Source organism: Equus quagga, unplaced genomic scaffold (genome assembly GCF_021613505.1).
Source record: "Equus quagga isolate Etosha38 unplaced genomic scaffold, UCLA_HA_Equagga_1.0 203_RagTag, whole genome shotgun sequence".
NCBI lineage: Eukaryota > Metazoa > Chordata > Mammalia > Perissodactyla > Equidae > Equus > Equus quagga.
In genome coordinates, this window is record NW_025798627.1 from 3,575,704 (window position 1) to 3,594,869 (window position 19,166).

General features: G+C 40.8%; 1 protein-coding gene across 4 annotated transcripts in view; it reads left to right on the plus strand.

Annotated features, from left to right (window-relative positions):
• LOC124233480 (E3 ubiquitin-protein ligase HECW2) overlaps nt 1–19,166 on the plus strand; it is a 218,417-nt gene that overhangs the window by 90,680 nt on the left and 108,571 nt on the right. For all 4 annotated transcript variants that reach the window (XM_046650597.1, XM_046650601.1, XM_046650600.1 and 1 more), the window contains exons 4-9: nt 453–528; nt 4,652–4,821; nt 7,168–7,310; nt 11,942–12,042; nt 12,455–13,804; nt 15,041–15,136. In XM_046650597.1, the coding sequence (XP_046506553.1) occupies nt 453–528; nt 4,652–4,821; nt 7,168–7,310; nt 11,942–12,042; nt 12,455–13,804; nt 15,041–15,136 (1,936 nt within the window). The remainder of the gene's footprint in view (nt 1–452; nt 529–4,651; nt 4,822–7,167; nt 7,311–11,941; nt 12,043–12,454; nt 13,805–15,040; nt 15,137–19,166) is intronic.

Sequence of the window (19,166 nt, forward strand, 5' to 3'; positions counted from 1 at the left end):
AAGATAGTTATACATATATATGGATGAATCTGATATAAATCAACTGCGTAGTTTATTCTAGGTTTTCCTAATAAATCTGAAGGAATTTGATGTTTGGTTTTTAATTTAGGGAATTATTTTAATATAGTAATATAAGTACATTTACTACCTTTCAACTATATTCTTAACAAGGGAGTAAAAGGATGTAAAGTAGGTTGATTCATATCTTAGGGAATTTAGAGGCTCATGTCCATCTGATTTGGAGTTAAGATTAAATTTAAGTATGACTCTTTCTCTTGTCTCAGAGAATCTGCCTCCGTCTCAATTCCAAGATTTGTAGCACATGAAAAGACATATACTACAATACAGGTTGGATACAAAAATCACCGTATTTGCAAATGTTGTGGTTCCCTGGGGAGGTTGAGAAGCATCATACTCCTGTGAAACTTCAGATACGTGCTTTTTCTCTGTAGATGGGGGCAGAAGGCATGGAAGGAGGTGCTTCAGGAAATCAGCATTCGCGGAAACTCGTTAGCTTTACATTGTCAGGTAAGGCTGTCTGTAAGCGTGGTGTCCAGTTTGCAAGTGTGCAATTTCAGAGGCATGAATAGTCATTCTTTTCTACACACTCATATGTGATATGTGAACTAGTTGTTTATTTTTTTGGTAATACTTCTAGAAATTCAAGTATAACTCTTACAATGATAAAATTAGATTATTGATATAAACTTACAAATTATTTATTCTACCAAGTTTTCTGGTGATAAAAAGACCATAACTATGTATAGTTACTTTAAAAAAAAAACAACTGCAATGTAACATGTGCTAATCCCACTGGAGAGCTTTGATTATCGAAAGCAATTTGTGCTTACCTTGTCTAAAGAAAGGAAAAATTTGGAGACTAGGAGAAAAAGGCCAAGGGACACTTCTCTTTCTGTGGAGGAATACACATAAAAATTGAAAAGTGGATAAGACAATTTTTTTCATTTGTTTTCTGGTTAGTAAAATATTCTAATTGCTTGTGTGTTTATCATACTACTAAAGCACTGTTTTTCAAGTTGTGAGTTGGAACTCTTTTGTGGTTTGTAAGATTTATTTAGTTGAAATCAACAATTTTTGAAACCAATTTAAAAAAAAATAGACAAAAATCAGAGTTTACCACCAAGGGAAATATTTTTTCATAGAACATCAGTTTATACAAACTGAAAATTTTCACACACAAAAATATACACACCTATGTATGTGTTTACTAGGTTTCAGTTTAAAATGTATTTCACACACACATGTCAAAAAAGTTTGAAAGCCACTGATTTAAAAAAAATTAGTTGGCAGCCATAAAGTCAAGGATATTTGGAATGAGCTCTTAAAACAGACAACTCTGATGCAATGCATACAAAATAAAGTCTAACAGACATCTGCCACTGTAAGACGTTTTGTTTTTATTTTTCCATAGGTGTAGTGCTTCTGAAATTTAAATTAGATTCATTTTTTCTTGGCAGCAAAAAAATGTTGTGAATGAAAATAGACATTTTCAAGAATGAGAGTTAGACGGCTGATTGAGAGCAGAATGGCCATGATGCACAATTATCACATGTGCTTAATTGTGCACCCTAGTTCACTGCTGGTGCCTGGCCTTCCGAGGATCTGTGTCTCTTCTAGCATTTCCTTCTTCCCACTTGAGATTATTTACTATGAAAGCCTTTTTTATTTTGGTTATCTGGTGAGTCTCAGAGGTTGTATTCTGGTGGCTTATGGTTCAAATTTGACCAATAAATATGTTTTGTTTGGAACCCTCAGGGTTTAAAAAATATTTAGGATTTTAGGAGGGCACCTAGAAGTACCCTTGCTGTGGTACTGCTCCCCCAGCCCCTTATCTGTCTGTCTCCTGGAAACATTTCCATTGGCTGCCTGTGCTCTAGACACTCACAGTCCTGAGGGGCAGCAGGTACAGAAATCCTTCATTTGTAGGTAGGGAGCAATTAGCCAACTTCCAGAGCTCAGAAAAGAGTGAGACCATACCAAGAGTTTTCTAAGTTTTGAATCATTGCCCTATGCTTTCAAGTGATCAATGTCATTCTAAACATAACACACACATATTGATTTTGACTCCAGAGGGTATGTTAATTAACTCACCATGGGAGAATGACCATCTGAAAGTCAAAAATCCCAAGACATCTTCCTTAAAAAGTAGGAGCTAAGCTTTGGAGCAAAGCCAAATGCTTCTTCTTTAAATACAACTTCCAACATTTCACCTCTATACACATGGCAGCTGGCTACCTAAAATCTGTTTTATTTCCTACCACAGAGTCAGATATTTGCAGATGGTGTACAGAAATTGCTAAAAATTATAGAAAATGAAAGCAATTCTATAATGGCAACTCTAAAAAATGAACCTGATTGTAGTATATTGACAGTGGATGATATTATTTATCCAAGAGCATTGAAGCACTGTAGAATGGCTGCCTGCAAATGTTCTACTCTCGATTATTTTGGATAAGTAGGGACACAAATAATTGAACTCTAGGACAAAAACTGTGTTCTGATTGATATCTTAAACCTCTTCTCCAAATAAACCTTTAAACTAAGATGTTTAAAATGTCCTACCTTTGTGACTTTGAGTCCTTATTAGGTGGTGTGGATATTTATGAGCAATAAAATATATTAAAGAAAAAAGAGACAAGCAAGAGCAGAAATGAGATAGATAAAGGGAACTGAATAACCAGACTATAAATAATTGGTAGTATATTGTATTTAATAATGAAGATTTATTTGTACAGTGTCCCTTGTGGGCAAGTTTAGTATAAAGGTTATCTAACAGTGACATCTTTCATCACAGAGACTTAATCTTCTGGTGGCATGCTTTTTGTTCAAAGGAATGTTTGCATGAATAATTTAGCTTTGTCAGATGTCACGGCAGCCATTTCTGTACATGTTACTTCTCATTTACGGCAAAGAAATACCTTGTTTAGAAGTAAATTTAATATCTAAAGAATATCATACTTCTGTCTTTGAGTCCAAGGCGAGCATAATCAAGAAAGGCAAGAAAATAAATATGTAAATTGCATTTTTCTCTCAAAGCTATTTTATGCTAAATAAAGCCAAGTGAAAACGTGTAGCATTATTAAATTGATAGTAAAATGCAAATGGTGTATTAATAGTGACTTCATAGTTTATGAAGTACTAGGAATGGAATCTATAAGGCTAATGGGATTCCGGCAGCTTCTCAGAAGTGCCTATCTAGTTCTTTACTCATCTTTCCCGTCTCCCACTCCTTTTCAGATCAAAGATCTTACTGTGTTTCATGCAGTGTTTTTAACATAAGGTCCTCTTGATTGAATTTTTCAATCTTTGCCAACATATTAGACTGCCTCCCTCTACTGCCGGTTATGTGTCATTAGACAGTCCTGGTCTGTTTTCATCACACGCATCTAGGCCACTAGTTCTTGTTGGCCATTGGCGTACTCCTCCAGGGAGTGCTCCCTAGAGATATGGCTCTGTGGGCAACCCTAAGCCAATTCTGTCCTTGTGAGAAAGACTTTGTGTCTCAGGAAGGGCCTTGTGTAGGATGACCCTGGTGACCTCCTGTAAATTTAGGGTCACTATACAAAGTCTGTTCCCTGGCCGATCTGGGTAATCCAAAGGTCTTTGAAGGTTCCAAGGCCATCTGCAGAATTTCTATCTGAACCAATGGTCAGGACCTCCCTAGACTGATCATAACGACATGACGTTACCCAGAAACAGTCTATTCTTCCAAAAGCTTTCAGGTTCACTTGGCTGTCAGGCCAGCCTTATTCAAACTGATATTCTCAGAAAGGCGTTGGGGGACTAAGCAAAGCCAGCTTTGTGTCCTGACATTTTGTATCTCGTAGCCTGACCACTTTTAAAATGTCGGTCTCTTTACTAGCCAGAGTTTGGCCAGAACTTTTAGCAGATCCCATATTAGGAAATAACAACTGGTAAATCTAAGATGAGTTGTGGGATATTCATCAAATACTTGTTAGCTAAAAGTTATTGAGCAAGTAACCTTGCAGTTATTTAAAATAGCAGGTAGCATTCAAATTTTAGAAATATAAATAGATATATAAATCTCCTCTGTTCCCCTAACATTCATTACATTTGTGGAATATATGTAACATTCTAAATGTGATACAACTGGATGTGTGCTCCAAAGTTTCATCCCCAATTAAACTTAGTCAGTGCATTCCATACATGTATGTAGAAGATTCATTTTTCTCTCATGAAGGAACATATTGGTGTTCCTTTTTAATAAACTGTTTACTAAGGATTTCTCTCAAGACATTGTTTGAAATGCTGGTTGCCAAACCACGTTGAAAAAGGTGGTGAAGATGCACATGTTAGAATGAAGATGGTTCCCAGGAAAACTCAGTCTAGGTATATAAGGTGGTGGTAAAAGTTTGGCTTCATTTTTGCAGCCTGTTAGGAAACACCCTGCTAGAATTAGTCATGACCCTCTTGTCCTCACTTATCTAAGCAATCATAATCTGAATAACTTGGTTATTGTTTTGCCAAATAGATTCTGTTTAGAGTGTCCTATGTGATTATTTAACAACAAATTGTCATTGAGTTGCTTGTTCTAATCAGGATATGTGAATCCTTCCTCTCCCTCTCTCTTCCCCTACCCCTCTCCTCCTCCCTTTCTTTGTCTTTAAAGATCTTAGAGCAGTTGGACTAAAGAAAGGGATGTTCTTCAATCCTGACCCTTACCTTAAGATGTCCATTCAGCCAGGGAAGAAGAGCAGTTTCCCCACCTGCGCCCACCATGGGCAGGAGAGAAGGTCCACCATCATCAGTAACACCACTAATCCAATTTGGCACCGAGAGGTAAGATGATCCTCCAAGGTCTTCTACTTGACGGTTAGGATGTCGGCCAACTCCATCTCTTTCCTCTGGACTCTGTGCATCATTGAGCTCTTTATGGGCATGGGCAGGATGGTTGAGGTGTCTAGAGCGTCTGTCAGAAAGAGGGTACAATGAGATTGAGATGGTCCTTTCTAGCCAGGGCCAGGTCTGGGGTAAGGCATGTGAGGCACTCACCTCAGATGCACGATTTAAAGGATGCCAAAAAACCCAATAATCCAAATAAATATTTTCATCTAACATTTTTTTAAAACATCAAAATCAATGCAAAAAGTTCCTGATGAACAAAATATCAAAATTTTAAGTCAGGGCAGGATCAGTAACAGCGCCTTGCAGAGCCATATTGGAGCCCGAGGCAGGAGGAAAATCAGTAATACTGATTTTGTTTTTATTAAAAATTTTGATATTTTCTTGTAGCCTATAACAGTACAAATTAAAGGAATTTCTCTCCCTATGGACTTTGGCAAATGTTTTTTGGATTTCTAGATTTCGGTTAATTAAGTGAGCCATGCAGAGAATTGTCATCCTGAGCGAAGCCGGGTTGTGTTGACGGTACTTAGACTTCCTCACAGCTACGTCCTGCTTCCAGTCATCTTAGTGCACCTGTCAGTGAAAGCAAGTGAAGGGTTTTCTCATTAGAACTGCTGAAAGTCAAAGAATGAACAGAGACATCGCTTCCCATGGAGTGAGCAAAGCATGAGTCTCCCACCATTTCTCGCGGATGCGAGGCACTAGTGTTAGAGTGTCCTTGGGTAAACCTTTATTGGCACAGGAGTTACACAGTTAATTCAGTCATTCCCTAAATGTTTAATGGCAATATGTTGCAACAAGGTTGTAGAAATATTTCACAGGAGAGGGAGATAATTCAGGGGCTCTAAAACCAATTGGAGAGAAGGTGTGGCTATTTGAGACTGGCCAGCACAGCAGGATGTTCCTCCGGGGCAGTTCTTATGGTTATTTAAATGGATAAATATTGCATGTATTCTTATACCTGATTTAAAAAACTATTTATGGTCTCCAAATAGTAAATAACTCTTAAAGGAATGCCACTTAAGTTAACACATTAGAAGCCTAGAAGAGATAAAACTTATCTCAGTATGAGCTCTGGAAGGCACATAGTGGATATACTAATGACACTAGCAATAACTTTATTTCCCAACATTTTATATTTACAAAGTTCTTCACCATGTTCCCAGTGCAAACCTGATAAGGGGGCAAGGGGATGAGATGTTCAGCTCTCCAGTTTGGTGATGAAGAAGCCAAAACTTAGAGTGTTTATGTAACTAGCTACTCAGAGGCAGAAATAATGCTTAAACTCAGCTCTCTTATTCTAAGCAAGTGCTTTTTCCGTTAAGCAGATTACTAAACTGCATGGCCCTTTGGAGAACTTTAATTGTTATGACTAAATAAACTTAGTGGAGCCTAAGTGTCAAGCTGGCTAGCACCATTCACATCACTGTGGTTGCATGGATGCTGTCAGGGAAGGAGTGAAATGATTCAGGTTAGATTCTTGGCTCCATCACTTACTTTTCCTGAGATCCTCATCATCAAAAAGAAAATTTTATCTTTGTAAAGATAAAATGAAGACAATATATGTGAAAGTCGCTATAAATGAGGAAAGCTCTTTCTGTGAATTTTGTATCCTTATTAATGCCCAATCCCATTTTCTCCAGTGGCATCCTTGAAGAAAACAAGAAAGCTTGTCTTAACCTCATACTTTTATTTTTCTCTCCCAGAAGAAATGACCCTGTGTGCCTTTTAAATTAAGTAATCTCCATTTAAACATTGTTTTATTTTAATATTGATCAGGGAAACCACAGTATTCTGCAGATGTTCCGACTTTAACCACTAAGTGAAGGAGTATTTTAACCTGTGCTGTGCAACTAACTTCATGATGACATGGGATCAGGAATTCAAATTGCCATTAATCAAATACGTTGGTTCATTCTAAACCTTCCTATAGCAGGATATTAAATTTCAAAGCATTAAGATACAATAATGTAGTGAGTACAAAAATTGTATTGTGCATAATTTAATATTTGATAACATCTGAAACCGTTGAACCAGGAAGGGCTGGATGATTGAAGGGACTCCTTCGTCATGCGGATCCTTCACTGTTGCTTTTTAATCATTGTGAATGTTAATGATTCTGAGTGAATAAAAGATTGACAATAGCTGCAGATAATTCTAGCAGTGGAGAGTCTATATGTCGTTAGGATTTAAGAGATACCATTTTCTATAGTAATAAAATGATATAATTTCATACTTGTCTTTCTTTTGAATCAAAATGTTATCTGGTTTTGTTTCCAGAAATATTCCTTTTTTGCACTTCTTACCGATGTCTTAGAAATTGAAATTAAAGACAAATTTGCCAAGAGCCGTCCTATCATCAAGCGTTTTCTGGGGAAACTCACCATTCCAGTGCAGAGGCTGCTGGAGCGGCAGGCCATCGGGTAATCAGCCCTCACTGTGGGCATCTCGTTGAGATTCGTTTGTACAGAAGCAACTGAAATGATACTTTGTAGTCCTAGGACTTTTCTTACTGATAAGAAGTGGTAACATAATTCTTTTAGAAATAAAAGTACCGGATATTCATTAAAATGTGCAGGACCAAAAGTCCACTGTTTTAATTATGTACCTTGTTTTCCCTTGGTCTCTGTCTTTCCCATCATGTACCTACTGTTAGCACTTCAGCGTCCTGTCAGAGTGCACGATTGTTTTTGAGTGTGTTGAAATCTGCCGTGAATGCCTCTCCCTAGAGCGAGAGCCTAGTGTCAGGCTGACGTCTCCCTCATCCTGATTATTCCCACCCGGAGAACTTGTGATTCCTGAAAAACAAAGCCACCTTGTTTTGGATCTGTTTAAAACATGACCTAGAGCCTGAGGGGGTGTTACAGTGGAGCTCCCAGACATGTGCATTCATCCGGGCAACTAAAATGTACTCATTGAGAGAATTTTAAAATGTGATTCGATGTCTGTTCTCTTTCTGTGAGGCTTTTGTAAGTTGTCAATAAGGTGGTGAAGAAGTCATCACATGCCTCCATCCCTCATTAGAAATGGTGTCTATATTTTTACACAGTAAATACCAGCAAAGCCAGTTACACTGGTACTCCGAGGTAGCACTGGGAGCAGCTTTCTTGTCTCTTTTTCATTGTAGGAGAACATTAAGAACAGATGGCAATAGCAGTAGTGGTAGTAAGAGTATTGGTAGCAGTAGTAGTCGCAGCAGCAGCAGTAACAGTAGTAGTAGCAGCAGAAGTAGTAACAGCAGTAGCAGTAGGAGTATAAAACAAAAGTAAACGAAAGATGCTGAGAGCTTCCTCTATGTCAGGAGTTAAGAACATCACGCCCATTAGCTCCTATAATCTTCTCAACAACTCTGCTAGTTAAATAATGGGATTATCCCCATTTCAGAGATGAGGAATCTGAGGCTAGAGAGCAAGTGGTGGAGCGGAGATTTGAGCTCAGATCAGTTTGCTCTAGAACCCTATAAGGACTGGCGGTGTTGCTACATTTCTCTAGCTAACTGAGGGAGCTTGATGGTTCATAGTCATTCTGCTGCTAATTAACTGTCCTATTTCAGAAGTCACAGTTTCCCTGGGCGTTAGTTTCCTTATCGGAAAAATCAAGCATTTAGACCAGATGATCTCTAAGGCCCCTTCAAAATCTGAAACCAGTGAGTTGTAATTCTCTGGTCATCATAGGCAATGGAATTGTGGTTGAGCCAGCCCATGTGAAGTAGAAATATTATACTGCATTCTAGCATCCTGGTTTATCTGATAAAAGCTGGGAAATCACATTTTTAAGGATAATTATTGCTTCTTGTAGAGGTAATATACTTTGGGAAATTTTTAAAAATTATTTTTAGGATTTATAGAAAGTGAAAGATTATAAAGAGTGAGAATTAACCATGGGAAATACATCTATCATTTGATTTATATAATTATAATCATGTAATTTAGGAAATTCCTGTGACACTTGGTAGAAGTGTTGATTTCTCTATGCCAGTAAGAATGATCAAGGGAAAATAAAATCTTGTCAGTGCTTGAAACTCTTGTTGACTTTTCATTTAGTCTTTTAAAGAACTGGACACCAGAGAAATGCCAGTCATGGATTCCATGTATACTGGAAGAAAGTCCAGCATGAGCTCATAAAATTCGGAATTATGATATGTTTCTATATAAGTACGTTAAAAGCATTCCCTGTTACTGATACTTAGGGATTTGCTTTATTAAGTAAGAATGACAGTGCACATTAGTATATCAGCTAGTAACATCGAAATATATATTTCTGATCTAATTATTGCTTTTCATCAAGTAATTGATACATCTTGAAGAAGTCTGGGTTTTCAATACTTACATGTTTGGTAGATTGCAGCTCTCTGAAGTGGTTGAGGTTTTACAGGGTTCAGTTTTAGAGGATGGGCTAGACCTCCTTGCTATTTACTATTTTGAGAGCATTTGTTTGAATGTGACATTTTTCATAGAGTGGCCTGCATTCTGTCCAAGAATCACATCACTTTCCCATGCTTTGTGAACCGCTCTGATCACATCAGTGAGAGACTGTCTCAGCCAGGTAGTGCGAATTCTTGGCACTTATTCTTTATAATTACATATCATAATCATATATAATATATTGTTCACAATAATATATCACAGCAACAGGCAGGATGACTCAGATGCGACTGGTTGAGAACAAGAAAGCAGGTGAATCCCTGACAGGCACACAGCAAAGACGGAGCCCTTGACTCAGAATCTCTGAATAGGGAGGATTTCCTGTATTTATAGGTGGAGTAGTTGAACTGAGTATCTTATCAGTTTGGCTAATAAACAGCACTAACACCTGTTAACATTCTTTTCTCCCAGTAAAGAGTCTCATTTGTTCGACAAATATGTGTGTCTGTGCACACGCAGATGTATATAATGTCGACTAGATGTTAAACACTGTGTGGTGCTGGGGAGTGTGATTGCGAGCAGAACCGATGGATGCCGTTCTCTCCTTACAGTTCCTCCTAAACGTTTATTTCCTAGTTAAAATCCATCACTTTTATAAATCTTTATCATCAACAGCAACACTTTACTTTTATTGGCCAAGGAGGAAGAAAGGAGAGTCAGTTTATTTTTTACAAAGAAGTGACGATTTTATTATTCCAGGACTGAATGTCCAAAGAGATGAGTGAGGAAGCACGATGTTGAGAGCAGGGCCGTGCAGTTTGCTGCTGGGTTCATGCATTAGTGGGCAAAGGTGGAGCACCTGTGTGTGTCAGGCACTGTCTGAATGCTGGGAAGACAGTGCTAAGCGAGTATTATGCAGATAGAGCCATTCTATAATGTTATTTGAGCACTCTAATGTAAAAGCATTTAACATACCTGTAATGTCTAATAGTTACAAACGCCTATATATCCCTTTACAGAAATTTTGTTTTAATTCCAGTTTAAGTAGAAAAAACATTGTGATAGCAGTTGCACTGAGGTGAGCCACGAGTAAATGTCATTAAAATGCATGCTACCAAAAGCAGCCTAGAATCGCTGAGAATATACCTAAAATGAGATCGTGATATGGTGACTGCAGAGTAGGGGCTCTGTGTCAGCTGAATCTGTGTTCTAATCCCGGTTGTGTCACTAAACAGGTGTCTGGCCTTGGGCGAGGTCCCTACCCTCCCTGTGCCTTAGTTTCCTCCTCCAGAAAACAGGACCACCACCTCCCTCACGGGGAGGCAGAGCCCTTAGCAGAGTGTGCGTGGCACACAGTAAACACTCAGTGTGGGGAAACAAAGCATTTTAAAAGCATCAATCGAGTAAAAAAATTATTACCATGTTTCTAGGGAAGACAAAGAAAAAGGTAAAGGAAATAATCTTATTGTTTTAAGAAATTCTTGAACTAGGATTTCACATTAGCGTGTGTTCTTTTCCATGGATAACATCTATTTAGACTTGTGCTGAGGGGGCAGAGAAGAGCAAACAGAATAGTTACGCAGATTAATGATAAATAGCAGACTAGAGGCTCTAAACTTTGTACCAGTGCAAATATGAGGTAGACGCATTGCTTTCCTTCTGAAGTTGCCATTAGAGGGCAGTGTGAGAGCAGAAATGGTGAGATTTGGTACTGTCCCTTTGATTATTTTCCTTAATTAAGAATAAATCAGATTCAGAATGAAAGTTGTTTGCATACAAGGAAATGATGTAATTGCGTTTGACTTTGATAAATAAACAGGGAATTGAAAATGATGGACAACTCAATCCTTGAGGAGGCTGGTAGCCTGGGCCTGGGCCTAAGGTGCTGCAGAAACTGGGCAGGCCCAGTTCTGGTCCCCTCCAGGATGCCACCAGGTGTGGCGACAAGACCCCGCCCCAGTGGCATATCTAACTTGTCCAGCCGTCCCGTCAGGACCGCTCACAAGCCACCCTGAGCATCAGTGAGAACCAGGCTCCCCCCAGTGAGGGCCAGCAGCTCCAGCGCCTTCCTTTCCACCTGAGGATGGGGAGGCTCAGCACCTGCTGCCCCTCACACAGCTGGAGCAGCTGTCAGGGTGCGGCCTGTTCTCACACTGCTCTCCCTTGACTCCCAGCTCCTGTGTTGCAGAAGACAGCAGCAGGTGCCCTCCATGCCGTCGAGTGACAATCCTTACCTGTGCGTGTCCTTTTAGAACTAGCTTCCAATCGTGCTAAGTGCTAAGGAGCCAGGCCCTCTATACTTTAACACCTGAGTCAAAAAACACCTAAAATTTTAGGCTTTTCACAGCTCCTTAATGACTTTCAAATGCCTTTTCCATGGTCACCCTTGGCAGTGACACAGCAAATCAGTGCCCTTTAAAAAAATCATATAATAATACTGTTTTGGATTTTCTGCATCTACTAATAATTGTCCTTATGACAAGATCTCCTTTTATCCCTGGGTTTATAAGTATTTGTTTATGTGAATGAATAATATTGCATTGGACTGTAACATGCCTTTGAGCCTTTTATTTTCTTGTAAGTCTGAAAGTTTTAAGAGCAATATGTGGGATTTGGGGGGTGGCCAACGGGAAGGAGATTAAGGCTGGCCCTGGTGTCGTAGGATGAAAGGACCATTTCTCCTCTTACAGTGATCAGATGCTGAGCTACAACCTTGGCAGAAGGCTCCCGGCTGACCATGTGAGTGGATACCTCCAGTTTAAGGTGGAGGTTACATCTTCTGTGCATGAAGGTGAGATATCTGTATAAGTATGTCGCTGTTGGAAGAACCTGTTAAATCTTACTCAATTGCAGGTTGCATTTGAATGGAAATGATTTGTGTCCTGTTCCAAAAATAAAATAGCTACCAAAGGATTACCTGCTGGAGTTTTCCAAGCAGATATAAAAGCCTATTTATCAAAAAATATCTCTTAGGTTTATGCCTGCATTCAGAAACTGAGCTGTAGAAATTCCAGCCCGGTCAAACTTACCGGCAATGTATTCGTTTAGTAAGGAACAGTGAATCTTAGCAAGTCAGTGGTCCTGTAAAAGGGCCTCAGTGGGATGGCCAAATTCTTTGAACTGATTGGTGGTAAAGGAATAGGACATTAAAAGTTCTTTCCTTATTGCTGCTTCATTTTCATAAATGCTGCTTTCTCCTTCAGATGCTTCTCCAGAAGCTGTTGGCACCATACTTGGAGTCGGTACTGTGAATGGAGACCTGGGAAGCCCTTCTGATGAGGAGGACCTGCCAGGGGGCCATCAGGACAGCACGGTTTGTTCTAATGGCCCAGTTTCTGAGGAGAGTGCCGATGGGACGCCCAAGCATTCTTTCAGGACTAGCTCTACTCTGGAAATAGACACAGAGGAGTTAACGTCTACTTCTTCCAGGGCCTCACCTCCCAGAGGACGTCAGGATTCACTCAACGATTACTTAGATGCTATTGAACAAAATGGCCATTCCAGGCCGGGCGCAGCTACCTGCTCAGAGAGGTCCGTGGGAGCCTCTCCGAAACTGAGGAGTAGTTTTCCCACTGACACGAGGCTCAATGCAATGCTTCATATCGACTCCGATGAAGAAGACCACGAGTTCCAGCAAGACCTAGGTTATCCATCTTCCTTGGAGGAGGAAGGAGGGTTGATAATGTTTAGCAGGGCTTCAAGAACTGATGATGGGAGCCTGACATCTCAGACAAAGCCAGAAGACAACCCAGTGGAGATGGAGGAAGCCTCCATACATGAAGCCGCTTCCTTCGAAGATAAGCCAGAAAATCTTCCAGAGCTTGCAGAGAGCTTCTTACCCACAGGCCCTGTCCCAGAGGAAACTGAAAATGGCCCAGAGTCTCAACCAAGTGCTGACCAGGGCAGCACCGAATTGTGTGGCTCTCAGGAAGTAGATCAGCCCACAAGTGGAGCAGACACGGGCACTTCCGACACATCGGGAGGAAGCCGAAGAGCCATCAGTGAGACTGAGTCCCTGGATCAGGGGTCTGAGCCTTCCCAGGTGTCCTCTGAAACAGAACCCAGTGACCCTGCCAGGACAGAGAGTGTGAGCGAGGCCAGCACCAGGCCTGAGGGAGAGAGTGACCTGGAAGGCGCGGACAGCTCCTGCAATGAGAGCGTTACCACACAGCTGTCCTCGGTGGAGACTCGGTGCTCGTCTCTGGAGAGTGCGCGGTTTCCCGAAACCCCAGCCTTTTCTTCTCAGGAGGAGGAAGATGGAGCCTGTGCAGCAGAGCCCACCAGCAGCGGCCCTGCTGACGGGCCCCAGGATTCCATATGTACTCCCGGTTCTTTACCTGTGCTGCAGGTGCCCAGTGGAGAGGAGGAAGGGCCAGGGGCAGAATCAGCCACTTTACCTGACCAGGAGGAGGTGGGGGAGGTCTGGCAGCGGAGGGGGAGCCTGGAGGGAGCTGCTGCTGCTGCTGAGAGCCAGCCCCAAGAAGAGGCTGATGCTGGCGAGGCCCAAGGGGCTTGCGAAGGGGCCACTGGCCAAGAAGAGGGCGCCACTGGAGGTAGGATGTAGAAGACAGCATGGCTCTTGGCTCAAGCACGTCTGCTCAAAGAGAAGTCTTGTGGTTTTGTCCCTCAATGTGAATTACACTCCCGTCAAAGATTTTCTGAATTCTTCACCTTGGGGTTCAACAATTAGCTTTTTTTTTTTAAAAAAAGTGGATCTTCTATTGCTGAAATAAGAGGGCTGTAAAATAATAGTCTTCCAACTTAAATAATGAATTTGGAGGCTGCGCATCAGGAGTGCAGTGTGGGAACTTACCCTCCCCAGGAAGATGGCCTGGTGGGCGGGGCGGCCCCTGTCCACACAGGTCCTAGGGCCTGGATGCCTGAGGGCTGGTGCATAGGAGCAAACTGCGCGTGTGCATGTGTGTGCTGTGGGACAAGGCATCCTGGGTGCCCAGAACCGGGTCCCCTTGTCTGGGCAGTGCTAAAAAAACAAATAATGAATCTCTGGTGAGACCTGGGTTTGTAGATACAAAACCAAACAGGTCAGCGGCTTCTACACTAGTGTAATACACAGAGATTTCCGGGAACTCCTGAAGTCACTCCTTCTTATATAAAACCTTCAAAACAGAAGGTTATGTGTGCTTTGCATCAAATGTGATATTTTTGCCTTCTGCAGTATAAGAAATGTCACCTCAAAAAAAAGAAATGCCAACTAAGATAGGTGATGCATTCTGAGACTTGAAGGAGAGCTGTTTGAGTGTCTGAGGAGGCGAATTTACACCTGAAATTTGTATTATGTCTTAATGAATGTGGCTCGGTAGAATGACTCTTTAAAATGTTCTATTATAGATGCATCAGAAAGTCTAAGGATAATTTCATATGCCTAAATAGCGTAGACTCAGAAATAGGAAGGATTTTCTTGTTCTGCAATTTATTTTTCTACCTAAAGTATCCCCTTCTTTTCTTCCTCCTCCTTTTTTTGCTTTGTTCTTGTTTCCTTCATTATCTTGCGTCCATTATGTGACCCTGAAGCATTAGTGCGTGAGCAGGACAGAGGCCCCCATGGGAAAAGGTAGGGAGGGACAGACGTCTGCCTAGAGGACCCGCTTCTGACTAAGCATTCACCTGCTGTTGTCCTCTTTAGTTTCTGGTTCCTCATACGGGAAATAAGACGAAAGAGAGATAAAAGATTAGCCCCAGAAATTAGATGTTAGATGTTTTTTTGCAAAGGCTGTTTTGACATTGATGGGGAAAACAATACCTGGGTAACTTTTTACCTTTAATCCTAGGTTCTCAAGCCAACGGCCACCAGCCATTGCGATCACTGCCTTCAGTGCGCCAGGATGTTAGCCGGTACCAGAGGGTGGACGAGGCTCTCCCACCAAGTGAGGACCTGTTAACTAAAGAGCTCGCCTTGATCAAAGGGGGCAAGGGTGGCAGGACCCACAGGACCTAAAAGATGGCTGCCCAGTCCCTGAGGTGAAGGGATCTGGAGATATTAGATGTAGTCTGGAAAGTGCTAGGCTGATGACTGCTGTCTCGCACTGTTCCTCCGAATGAAAGGGCAGCTGGGGGAAGAGTAAATACTATAATGTCATGGAGTAAATATCGTAATCAGGAAATTAGATCCAGATATTTTGGATAGTTGGGTATATAATAGAATTTTTCAAAACTGTGCCCAACCGGTGGCATGAATTTTCAGTTAGTAGACAAGTTGGTATCATCTTAGAAAAGCCTCCTTCTGTGTAATATACTGCTTTTTATTCACTTACAACATTATAAATCATTAAATACAGACCCCTGATTTCTTTTCTTAGGGATATTCAGAGAAGTGTTATTAATTTCAGAAATTAGTCTACCATTTATCTGGATCATGACAATTATCTGGGGATTTGAAAGATAATTTATTTCTCTCGCTTTCAAGAAACACATAGCAGTTAAAGGAGAGATGGTTGATGATCTGGGATGCTGGGAAATAGTTGTGTAACCTGAATTCAAAGGTCAGAGTGCTACCCATTGCCAATCATAATCTTGACATAATTTAAATTCTGTTTAAGTTTCTACAATCCCTTAAAGCAATATTGCTCTGTGAGAGCAAAGCATTTTGATGAAGAGTAATAAAGCTCAGTAAATACTGCTTTTTAAGAAACATTGGAAATACATGTTTCAGCCTTATTGCTTTTCCTTCTCATCCACTCTCTCTACTCACCCCTCTTATGTGTGACCGTGACAAGAGGCTGAGGCCTTTGGCCCTCAGGGTTTTAAAAATGGTGGGACATAAAGGGAGGGACTATGCATTTAAAGGGCTAAAATGCCAAGTGGTTAGTTTTGGTGAGTGCTGACAGAAAACTGAATGGTAACTATGTACAATTCATCAAAATATTGGCTTGATCCTTTGGAAATTCTCTTGTCTGCAGATCCTTCTCTTGTTCATGTATTTAGGTAACTGAGGATGGTTTCTCATAGGAAACATATGTTTTAAGCAGTTTTAAAAAATAGACTAAAATTAATTAACCATTGTGTTATCTTAAGCAGATGGGGGGAAAAACCCTTCTGTATTGTTTACCCTTGGAAAAAAATTAGAGGCAGAAAAGATAAATATCCCTGGGAGATATTTAGATATAACTGGAGGAAAATGAATTAGGAACACGAGGAGAGAATTCTGGGAGAGCTTTATTTATAGGGGTATGTGGATTACTAGTAAGGAATTAGAGTTTCAGGGGCCTGGACAGGAGGCATAGTATTGCACTATGTGTGGATAAATGGCCTTCTCCCGGCTACATCCAATAGCTCTGAATTTTGTTGGACCATAATATGGGTCTCTAGATTGCATTCAATAAAGACAGGCACTTTCTTGCTGAAATTATGACCACTATTTGTGATAGTTCAATGCATTTGTTTAAACACTGATATTTGTGTTACACAGAGTACATCTTAGAATTTTTAAAAATAAACAATTGGCAGTTCATTTTAATATGTTGATAAATCCAAAAGTAAAAAAAAAAAAATTTAATAGTATGTCCAATTTAATGAGTGACTGATGAACAGGAAGAAAATTCTTAAGACATATTCCCTCTTATGCAACTTGCAAATTTGGGGATTTGTATTATCAGGGATGGGTTACAGATTATGGTCTGAGCATACCTGATAACTGTTCAAAGCTGTCCCCACACTGCTTTGCCCCTTCCTATCACCAGTCTGTTTCCTCCTTCCAACGGTCTATTAACACTTTGCTGCCCCTGCTTGTTGTCTGTCTCCATCCCAGCCTGTTCTCTGCCTTCCTTTCCTCACCGGGCAACTCTGCTGCTCTCTCTGGCAGTGCCTCTGCCTTAGAGCTGGGCATTCTGCATTCCGCCTTTACTTCTGCCTTCTGCCTTCACACTGCGTCTCCCGGGAGGCTCAGCTAAGGGGCATCTGGTTGGAGCGTGCAGACTGATCCGTCTCTTAAATGACCTGGCTGAATTCTTTTAAGGCCAAGACTTAGACTTTTAACACTATTAATTTTAATAGCTCAAACTTGTGTAGTTACTTACAGTTTACAAAGATCTTTTACATGCTTTATCTGTTTTTTATTCTTTGTAACAATTTTGTGAGGTAGGTCAAGCAGGTCTTGCCTGTAATTCATAGATGTATGGGTGAAAACCAGCTAATCTGATTCTTTAATTTTATAGATGAAGAAATTGAAGCCTGGATAAATTAAGTAACTTGCTTAAGATTGCATACTAGTGAGAGTTGAGACAGAGGCTCAGACATTCCTTCTCTTCTGTTAGGTATTCTGGTCTAAGATTAGAAGGGGCGGGACTATTGTGTGGGTGGGGAATGTAAATTCTGAAAGCCTGGTTATGTTATCTATTAGGCGCACACGACACTTCAAAGCAAAGGGTTTGGGAGTTTCACTGAAAGTTTATTGTATTGTAGGTTTTGAGGTCAGACCTAGGAAAGCTCAAAAAGTGCTCAGCTTTCTTCTCCTTCTTCCCAGCGGAGGGCCCTCATTATAAAAGAAGTGGTCACAGTCACTGGATGAGCAACTATCTCATGGCCCAGACCCCAGACAGGTCTGCTCTGTGAAGCATCTGTATCAGACTCAGAATTGCCTTTTCCTCTCTGGAGCGTGTGCAGGTCACATCCCCAGACCTGCAGGACAGGCGTCTGAAACATTGCGCCTGGAGCTCTGATGCCCCTCATTCTTGATTCTTGCTTTTCTTTTTCCTTATGATTATTGTTGTTATTTTAGCTCATTTTCACCTTAAAAATACTTGTGTACTAACATATAGTGAGGAAAGCATCCAGCAAACTTATGCTTTTCTCTGAAGATTTCCCCACTCAATTAGGGGGAGTCCGTGGTGCCCTTGCTGTGCTGCCTCACTCTTAGAGCTGGCCCCGTGCTGGTCTTCTCGTCAGTGTTAGAACTTAGTCTCTGAACATTGAGTTGATCTCTTTTGCTGCAAAGCAATTTTCCTTGTTTGTTTGCTCGTTCTTGTAGTCTTCTTCCTCTGGCCTCAGGATCTGGGAACAGACCTCAGACTTAGTACAAAGACTGCTCAGCTGTGATGATGATCCACCAATTGGTTCTCCAAATCTTACTCTTGCTTTAGGCTATGGACCATGTGCTGTGACCCTGTGGGCTATGTAACTCCAACCACTGGTTGAGAGATATCCTAATGATCCATACAAAATAAGAAAGTGCCAGATCTCGAGGGCAGCGAGGCACTGTTGAGAGCCTCCCAGGGAACAGCTTGAACTTGAATATGCGCTGAGGGTCTTAAGAATGTGCTGCGTCCTGCTCTGAGATGATTGATGGTGTTGGGCTGGAGGCAGCTCAGGGCTGAAGTCCACTAGAACATCGTCAGCATGACAAATCTTGGTCTTTTTAGCATTAAGATAAGTGAAAAAAGAATGACCAGCTCAGCCCCTTCTGAAAAATTATTTTATTTTTCTCTTTTGGCTCCAGTGTAATTGTGACTTAACCCATTGCTGCACTGGAGACAAAAGGGAATTGTTGAATAAGTGTTTTTCCCCCAAAAGGGTAGGAATTGGAACAGATTCAGGATGAACAGTCTGGATTAATGGGCTCATAGGATCCCAGGATTGTTGCCATAGCGTTAGGACTAATGTGTTACTTATGTGGTGGGTTCAAATGGGTAGGTCTGGAAAAACACGAGGGAATGTTTATCATTTTTGCGGTTGTGCACTTTCATTATTAAAGCATCCTTTGAAATGAAAGTTTAAAAGAAGACAGTGAATCTGAAAAGTATAATTAATCTTCACTTAGAGTTTCTACTATGTTTAAGGCTAGGAGCTCTTATGCTCTACAGCCTAAAAGGTAGTTTTGAGAAAATAATTGATACTTTTAATCTAAAAAGCTACTTTCTTAAAAGTTGAATATTAAGGTCCAAAATATGCAGCTACTTGAGA